General features: G+C 41.6%; 1 protein-coding gene across 1 annotated transcript in view; it reads right to left on the bottom strand.

Annotated features, from left to right (window-relative positions):
- The window catches only part of znf385b (zinc finger protein 385B), a gene marked incomplete at its 5' end in the record, with an annotated part of 29,049 nt that extends 20,018 nt beyond the window's left edge, over positions 1 to 9,031 (bottom strand). Inside the window, 3 exons of the mRNA XM_083922093.1 lie at positions 8,165 to 8,281; positions 8,618 to 8,761; positions 8,887 to 9,031. Of these exons, the coding sequence (XP_083778219.1) occupies positions 8,165 to 8,281; positions 8,618 to 8,761; positions 8,887 to 9,031 (406 nt within the window). The remainder of the gene's footprint in view (positions 1 to 8,164; positions 8,282 to 8,617; positions 8,762 to 8,886) is intronic.
- Between the last annotated feature and the right edge of the window lie 1,107 nt (positions 9,032 to 10,138).

Here is a 10,138-nt window from a genome sequence, read left to right as displayed (position 1 = left end):
GAGACCGCCAGTTTGCAACTCAGTAGAAAGAAAACAGCATAATCATCTGATTAGAACCAAACGAGCATTGTATATTATAGTGTTGGAAAGGACAAACAACATACTGAAGAGCTAGCCATTCTTTGGATTAGTCGTAGTGGTGATAGAAATGTAAAGTTAGCCTGAAAATCTGACTTGATTATAAAGTATCTCTAACTCATTTTGATGTTTAGTATGGCAACAAGTGTTGAAGAAACTCAGGTCACCCGCCTTGAGATGAAAAAAAAATCTACTCAACATGGAAAGAAGGTTGTAAAATTATTGAAAAGGTAATTATTAGAGGATGTTTAACAAATTGGGCCTGTTAGATAAAAAATTACACAGGTAAATGCAGAGGACTTTTATTGTGAAAGGTAAAAATGAAGGTATGCACCAACTTTGTCAAGGTTGAAAGGAGCAATAAAAGTTGCAGACTTCTTTTGGGCTATGGTGCCTCTGGGTTGTTGTTCTGACTCCTCAGAGGTACAACGCGTCTTTGCATTCTGTGAGTGAAAAATATACTAATGTGCACTTTAATTGCATGAAAATGTTCATCTTTATTTTTGTGAAACTGTCTAAAAATAAATTACAATGATCTAAGGAAGAAGAAGAAGAAGAGGAAGAATTACTTTATTAATCCCATAACGGGAAATTCGTTTTTTTTCATTCTATTATTAATCATGTTACACACACACATGGGCCCGAAATACACACACATGCACAAACCTACGTATATACATGCAATTAATGGAGAGATGTCAGAGCAAAGTTACGCCTACATATCAGTGTTTTGTCTCATTGTGAAACAGCTGACAAATGCAATGTGAGCTCTTCCAGTTCACCTGAACAACCAGAGACACAACAGAACCTTCAGTGATCAGTTTAATTATTTAATTATTTAAAAGTATTTTCATGAAATCCGTATTTAGGATTTCTTATGAATTCATTTTTCAGGGAAAAACTGAAGGAAAAAGTGACTGAAGATGAGGTTTAATCTGCAGAACCAAAACTGTGTTGTGATGATGAGCAGCAGTGTGTGGGTAATCACAGCAGTCACGCTATCTATAATGAGAGGAATGCCAGACAGACAGGAAGTAGCCACTCGTTCAGCAGCCCAATCACAGCCTTCATTTTCTCCTGATTGAATATACAATTCGTTCCAGGGATCTTCTAGAAGTTCTCTGTGTAAAAATGAATCCTTATATTCATTTAGCTAATCATATTCCTGGAACACGCCAGATTCCCACACTGAGCGCACATAAGAAGATCATCACATCAAAGCGTATGAAGCAAGAGAAGCTGCACAGTGCGTTGTAGCGTTTGCAGCAGAGAGACTGCATTTCCATCTGCATTTTAATTGAGGTGCAAAAGTTGGCATACTGGGAAAGAGAAACAGTGGCTGATGGAAACATTCAGTGTTACCAGCAGGTCCAATAACTGGCAAAACGTATTAGAGCTAATTAGTAGATGAAAATATGGTGAATATGGTAAACACTGTACATGCATCATTAGCATCAGCATGTTAGCATTGTCACTGGGAGCGTTTTAGTATGCCGATGTTATAATTCAATTTATCTGAAGATTAATATCATCAGAAACAATGCAGCCAGCAGATTTTTATTTATTTAATCTGATTGCACTGACATGTGGTAGGTGAATGTTTCTAAATACTGCGAGATTATCCAAAGCTTCATAGGTTAAAGGGGCTGGTTCAGCTTTTTCGAAGAGAGGTTGTATGAGGTTCTTATCCTTAGTTGGTGTGTTATAGTAGATGGCGGTGAGCACGACACCAGTTTGGAGAAGCAGACAGGAGAATCGACACAGCAGCTGCCGCGGACGGGCACAGCTGAACTATTCTTTTACAATTACACTAAATATTCAATGTCCGATTTGTTTTTAATATTTAAAATTAAAAAAACATAAGACACTAAAAATACCTCCAACTTTTGTATCATTTAAATCAGCTTCCATCAGACTTCATCATATCTTCTCTTCATCAACACGACTTTTACACCTCAGCCAAGAGAAAACACCATTTAGAGATATTCCAACTCCAGACAAAAGCAGATCAATAGATATAATGTACTTATTGAGTCACAAGATGAACCGTTAGAACATAACAACAAAGTCGAAAATACCCTCAACATAATGAGATATTTAGGAAATAACCGCCACGTAGTTATAATCGACCTGTGATGAACAGCTGACTTTGTTTCGAAGACAATAACCCTTTTTAAACTGAGAACATTGGGAGCAGAAAGACTCCAACCTCAGTACAAGGTTCGAGTCCAGGTCACGACCTCTGGATCATGAAATCCCCATCACCGCCCCAAAACAACCACTCACAAATAACCGACACAGAAAGAGAAAAAAGACGCAAACATTCGAAACCAAAGCAGCTAAATGTGGAGCTCAAGCACAAACAGTCAGAAGAAGGATTTCCTACCTCGACTCAGGAAACTACTCCACATCCTTGACGGGGAGACGGCTGTCTCACCTCCTCCTTCCCCTCCTCCTCCCTCTCCACTCTATCATCTGCTCCCCGAACAACAAAAGCAATGAAGAGAAAACCCAAAGCAAACAGCAGAGAATCGCCACCTGACTGTCTGCCTGTGTGAACACAGAGGGACACTTGTGTGGATAGAGGAGGGCAACCGGCACGCAGTGAGGAAGAGACAGAGTGTACAGTGTATTTGAATCACTGAGGTGATGGTATTCAGGGTGAGCGGAGATGACAGCCACTCTGTCTCGATGGAAATCCCTCGTTCAGTGTCTCTCGATCTCTGAATTACTCACGCACTCTCAGCCAGTTCATTTCATCGTGAGTCAAACAAGAGAGGAGAGGAGCAGAGGAGGGTACAAGCTATTAGTCTAATTCCCAAGAACAAAATACAGAAGGAATACAGAGACAAGAATGAGAGAAAACAAATGAAAATTACCAACTTAATTAACAAAGGAATAGAAAATCCACCAAGTGAGAGAAAAGAAAATGTATAAAAAGAAAAGCATTGATTGAAAGGCAAGAAAGAAAACTGAATCCTCTACTAGTTCTTCTTATTCTCTACCACTGCTCTACAGGTTTACCAGTCCAACCATTTGTCTACTAGACCAACACAACCACCCCTTTACTGTCTTTTCTATAATTCATACTGTACCATGACTAGTCCTACGTCTGCCAGTAGTAATTTTCTAACTAGTCCTACCAGTCCCCAATACCCAGCACAGACCCTTTTTTAATTATTATCCACTTTAGTATTATCCATTATTCACTAGAGTTATCGGTTTTCTACCTAATACCTAGTACCAATCCATTTACTAGTTCAACTGGTATTCTAAACTAGTATTCCCGCCAATGTCTTTACTAGACCGTGACTTGTCCTACAAGGCGTTTACTATCTCTGCTAGTCCTAGCAGTTTTCTATTTAAGCTAAACTAGTTCAGCCAATGCCTTTACTAGACCTTGACTAGTCCTACCAGTCCCCAATCCCCAGTACCGATCCATTTACCAGTTCTGCTTGTCCCTGTTTTCTTTCCTTGAGTAGTTCGAGCAGTTGTCTTCTTGTCCTTTATCAATCTAAACAGTCCTCTACTATTCTGTAGTCCTTCTGTAGCATTTACTAGACCTGTCAGTTTCCTTCTAGACCTTGACTCGTCCTCTCAATCCTCTGCTAGTTCTGCCAGTTTCCCAATCCAATCCAATCCAATCCTTGACCTTGACGCAACCCTCCAATGCCTTTACAAGACCTTGACTAGTCCTACCAGTCCCCAATCCCCAGAACCGATCCATTTACCAGTTCTGCTTGTCCCAGTTTTCTACAAGAACATGAGTAGTGTGAGCAGTTGTCTTCTAGTCTTTTATTAATCTAAACAGTCCACTACTATTTTCTAAACCTTCTGAAGCATCCTCTAGTCCTGTCAGGTTCCCTCTAAACCTTGACTCGTCCTCTTAATCCTCTGATAGTTCTAGTTGCCAGTTTTCTATTTGACCTTGACTCGACCCTCCAATGCCTTTACCAGACCTTGACTTGTCCTACCACTTTTTCTACTTATCCTTGCTAAGTCCTACTACCAATCCCTTTACCTGTCCGAGCAGTTGTCTTCTGGTCCTTGACTCGTCCTCTCTAGTGTTGCTGGTTTTCTATTTGACCTTGACTAGACCCTCCAATGCCTTAACTAGACCTGTTACCAGTTCTGCTAGCCCTGCAAGTTTTTTTCCTCGACCTCACAGACGCATATTGTATTACAAGTTGTCAACTGATGGTCACAGATGTGGGTCATGTGTGGGCTGCATCACAGGTTCAAACTGGGTCGTATACACCCTCAACTTCTTCCCTCACCACTGTGCATCACTATGAGAGTGTGTGAATCTGTCATCAGGGTCTATTCATACACAGACGAATACATCAGTGCAAAACCACACATCAACGCCAGCTCAATCTCTCCATCTCACACACATACTGCTACAATAGGTGTCTATTAATAACATCTATTTCTCATTATTCATGAGGTATCAGCAGGACAGCATTCTGACCTTCATTAGCTCAGGAGAGCTAATTAGAGCTAGCTTATACACACACACACACATACACAGATGGAAAGCACAGAAAGGAAAAGGTGAGCTGCTTTTGACATTTCCACTGTGCTAAAGCAACGAATCAGGAACATTGAGGGTCTCATTAACAGGAAACTTTACATTTTACTCTGTGGAAAAACAAACTTCAGTACTCTCCCCCCGAATGGCTCATATCCTTAGTCATACAGTATTTACTGCAGCATAACGCATTAAAAAGTCAAAGCACATTAGAGTTGTTTTCCTCAGTACCCATTAGCGTCTCTGCCCACACTGAATACTGAAAACCAAGAGAGGAGTTTTAATATTGTAAATGTTATTAGTCTCATGTGAGTTCATCTCTTCATTAGTACTGATGTGGATCATGGGAATGCACTTCTTTCATTAGTGACGGAGAGTGTGTGTGTGTGTGTGTGTGTGTGTGTGTGAGTGTGCGCGTGTGTGTGCGTGTGTGTGCGTGTGTGTGTGCGTGTGTGTGTGTCTGTGTTAATGCTGCCTCCTAGTGGTCACTAACTGCCACTGAGGAGACATAAAACTACAGTATTAAGTGTGTTCAGTGAGAGCAAGCACTCTGTACAGCACACCCTCACTATGTAATCTGACAGCTAGTCTTGTGAATCCTTTCTGCACTAATTTGTTGTTACAATAACTTTCTTAACTGTTAGTGGTATCTGATCTTTTTCTGGCTTACAACAGCATTTAATTTGTTGGGTTTTATCCAATATTGTTGTCACAGTTTCACAACTGCCTCCAATAGATATTTCAGATGGCACCCTTTGTCTGCAACCTTTATTGGAAGTGTGTTTAGCTTGCTAAATACTGTACACTAGCTGGGCACCTACACACATAGTGTGGGCAGAGCTCCACTACATTTCAGAGGGACATATTTGACTTCAACATTTATCTGTCAGCCTGTCAGTACTTAACATAATAAGATTTTGCACACAAAACATGATGCATTTGTATAGATTAAACTACCCAACAGTGTGTAAAGTAGTCCACCTTCACCAGCTTGCACATTAAAATGCTGCTTACACATATATGCATCAATAACAATAACCCAGTAATATAATGTATAATAATATGCCTAGCCTACTTTTACTTTTGATACTTTAAAGTATCGTGATTTTGGAGTATATTCACACATCTATTCACACGTCCACTTAAATGATCTGAATACTTCTTCCATCTCTGGTGATGTATCGTAAAAATACTGACAGAGTGCAGATTTTTGATGTAAGTAGAAACACACAAAACAATTATCCATATAAAAATAACTGAATCCAGCTGTTTTATATGAACATCATTGATTGAGGAGCTCACAGATCTTGGCGAGGGCAACCCTGTTCGGATTGGCTGTGATGTCATCTGACCTGACTGCTGATAGGCTGCTCAGCCAGCCAGGTCACTGTCGCACACAGCCGGGCCTGGAGGAGCTGAGTTCAGGCCAAAGAGCTTTTCATGGTCGAGCGAGCATCGCGTAATGGACAGAGAGAGAGAGAGAGAAAGACATGACCATTCGCGCTGAGTGGTGTGTGTGTGTGTGTGTGTGTGTGTGTGTGTGTGTGTGTGTGTGTGTGTGTGTGTGTGTGTGTGTGTGTGTGTGTTTGTGTGTGTTTGTGTGCGTGTATGTGTGTGCGTGTGTGCATCCAATAGAGATAGGTTTAATCTTTAATCAGTGTTATTGTAGCCTGTACACTGATATGGACACAAAGTATGTAATTACAGCTTCTATATGTCTGTATGTGTGTGTGTGTGTGTGTGTGTGTGTGTGTGTGTGTGTGTGTGTGTGTGTGTGCGCGCGCTCGCACTATTGTCTTTTGGTTTCCTGTCTCTCCTGACATCATCCTTCCATGTAGTATAATTAGGTGTGAGCGTGAGAGAGTGTGTGTGTGTGCGTGTGTGTATGTGAGAGAGAGAGAGAGAGAGAGAGAGAGTGTTGATTTGTTGATTTTGCAACTTATTTATTTTTATTCTACTCTACAAGTGATGTTGTCTCTCTAAAATCAGCTCCCCTCAGGTCTAAAATGACAGATTTTGGAAGTTTTAAATTGTGTCTGTGAAAAACAAAATAAGGACGACAAACTGGAGCACTGTTTTATACAGTGATTCACATAAAGATGTCATCACAGCAGTATTTTTGCAGACGGACACATTAAGGGACGAACACCAAATATAATATAATGGTAAGAATAGATGCAAGCCGTGTCTTTGAGAAATGTCAGTGGGGTTTCGGAGCAGTGCTGTGTCCCAGTTTAATGACCCGCTGCCGTCTGCTCCACTTTACTCTGCATCTCACAGCGCGCTCTCACTCTGCTGACCATCAGTTTGACTTTTTAAAAACTGGGTCTGAATCGCTGAAGACACTCTGAAACTGTTCCAGTCACAGCTGATCACGGAACCAAAGAGGATCAAGCAATGTGAAAAGCTTCAGCTGTGACTTCAGCAGCAGAGGGCGCTGGAAGCACTGAGAAAGCCCGCTGCAATGACTGAACCATGACAAATAATCAAGATACTTAAAGACAATTTTGTTAAACTGAACCGTTATCATAAAGATATGATATCAGAGCTAATACAGAAGGAGACATACTCGATAGCTACTGTTAATAAGATAAACCTACTCGCTTTCATGCCCAGATTTAGAGGAGTATACTGATACCATCTCATATTTGTGCAATAAATATTAAACTGCAAACAGCAGCCAGTTTAAAATTTAACTTTGCTCAGCATGAATACTGGAAGCACAGGAAAACAGCTAGCGACACTTTCCGATTTTGCCAGTGCACAAAAATGGCTCTCAGAGGCTGGAAACAGGAGGAAACAGCAAGCCTGGGTAAAAAGGTAAAAAAATCCACCAACTAGCACATCTAAAGCTCTCTAATTTAATGTTATGTGTAAAAGAGACAAGTTGTGGTTTTACTGGGGTTGTGTGCGGCACAATTTTTTGGCTGTGTCAGATAAGAAATGGTCCTGCACAAGGATTTTTTTTACATGTCTCAGTAAAATTGCATCCTCCATCCAAACACGACAAAAATTGATTCACATATCAACTTTCAGATGGTCAGTCCATTTTTAAAAAGATTCAGCTCATTGGGTGGAGCAAACAATACCCATTCAGTATAAAACTGCAGCGATGATCTGAGTTAATGCAGGGTCACATTATTCTTTCAGGTCATTCTGAGAGCCAACACAAGCGCGCACGCGCACAAACACACACACACACACACACACACACACACACACGCTCTCCATCCTCTCTCAGAAGGCAGCAGCTGTTGATGACGGATGAGCAAAAGTCAATCTCATTCAGCAGACAGACTTTACAAATGAATGTCTCGTTAAGCACTTAATGTGCCTCTGGTTACCGTGACAACTTGTATACATCTCTGTGATGTTGTTTTAACGAGTGATTTCCTCTCATGCAGGTAAAGAATTTACGTGCGTGTCAGCTTTAGACTTTGTGGTGCAACTTCTAATGTTTAATCATTGTCATTGTCAGCGCAGTTGAAGCATTAGAAGCATTAGAAGCATTAGAAGCATTAGAAGCAGTAGAAGCAGTAGCAGCGCTCGTCCTACCTGCAGTCGTGCTGGATGGAGCGATGAGACCTGGACTGAGACCTGGGGTTGGAGTTAGTCCTGCAGACTGGGAGCTGAGCCCTGTGGCCAGGGGAAGAGACCTAGACTGAGCCCCTGCTGGAATCAAACACATCAAGACCTATTAGAACACACAAGGCGCTGTCAATAACACTTCTACTGCTGCTATCACTGACGTTAATGCTACTGATGCTATGACTGTTAATGCTACTACTGCTGCAAACATTACTGCTACTATGCATACTACTGTTTGCATTAGGGAGTGAGGTGTAGAGCATAATTGTGTTAGTCAAGCAAGCTAACGATCAGCAATGGTTGAAATGAAGTAAAAAAATAAAGCTTAAGGTCTTGGGTCAGGTATGGTACTCAAATTTGGCATGCATATACAACTGCCAGCACAATCACATGACAGTAGTGGTCAAAATGTAGGCCTACCTGCTGCCTGCTGCCCTGTCTCTCTAGCCTGGAGCTGTCTCACTCTCCGGAGGTGAGACCTGCCATTGTAGTGCAGCTGGGCCTGAGCAGCAGATGTCAGCTGCAAGTTACACACCTCACACAGCGAATAGGCCCCGCCCTGACCTGGGGAAACAACAACAAGGATGAGTCAGACTGTTGGAGAAAATAGTTGGAGAAAACCACAAGGATCAGTCAGACTGAATTACTGGAGACAAAACAGAGCATTGGTGCAAAAACATGTCAATCACCTGGGGATGAAGTCTGCTGAACAGAGAGACTGGCTGGTTGAATGGTTGTAGGTGTTGGCGGCTCCATCAGCTCTTGACACATCCCTCCAAAGGCAAAGATCTGTCCCCTCTCCAGGAAATGAGAGGGGCTGAGGGGAGTCTTCATCCCTGAGGAACACACACATAAGTACTATAATTATTTAAAAATGAAGTGATCTTGTAGGTAACATTTTTTTTAGACAGTTATGTGTCATTTTTTAGATAAACTGTGTTGTCCCATTAGCGAAACGGCGAACAACAGGGTAACTGACAATTAGCAAGCTTGTTAGCTCTGATGCGCATTTTCTCCCACTTCAATAACACTTTAATGAAAGAAATGAAGCACAATCCAGAGAACAAAATGCCAACAGGGGAGTTAACTGCACAAATAGCGCAGAGATCTAATTGTGGCTGACTATTGCCAACGTTTTGCAGGATAGCTGCGGTGTTAGCTGTTACGTTGCCAGCTACAGTAGTGCAGAAGAACTGTGCCACTTTCTGCTGTGACCAAGCCGCTAGCAGCTAAAAACAGATCATTCTAACCGCCATGCTAAAATGCTAAAATACAAAATAAAATGTCCAAAAACACCACATCTGTTGATAGAGGAGCTCTGTTTCTTAGACTTTCTCCAAGACATTAGCAAAGAAATACACCAAAAAACACGTCAGATGTAAGACAACAGTGATCCAAGGTAGAAGCAATGCATAAAGCGACAATTTGAATGGTGACACTGAACATCCACAAGTACAAGTACTGACCCTAAAAAGGAGACACTGACTGAGAAACAAATACAGTAGGTGGACAGACGGACAGTAATGAGGCCTGGATGACACCGGATGCAGAGTGGGAAGCATCAAACGCTTACAGGAAGAGTGATGAAGTAATGAGTAAGGAGAGAGGGGAAGGATGACATATGTGTGTGTGTGTGTGTGTGTGTGTGTGTGTGTGTGTGTGTGTGTGTGTGTGTGTGTGTGTGTGTGTGTGTGTGTGTGTGTGTGTGTGTGTGTGTGTAGGTCAGTCCATGCCTGTCCATCTGTTGTCCTGTGAGCTCTGCCAAGTTGCGTGACCTCTGACAGGACACATACACACTCGTTTTTTTTCACATTCAGTTATCTTTATTACCATGACCTACATACATTTCTCCTGCATTTAAATTCTATTTAGGGATTCGGATCAACCCATTAGGCTGTAACGGCACACCATTGGCTAATGGCACATGAGAAATTGTGACCT

The sequence above is a fragment of the Echiichthys vipera genome (genome assembly GCF_963691815.1).
Source record: "Echiichthys vipera genome assembly, chromosome: 10".
Lineage (NCBI taxonomy): Eukaryota > Metazoa > Chordata > Actinopteri > Perciformes > Trachinidae > Echiichthys > Echiichthys vipera.
Note: the sequence above shows the minus strand (reverse complement) of the source record. Positions and strands in the feature narration are given on the sequence as shown.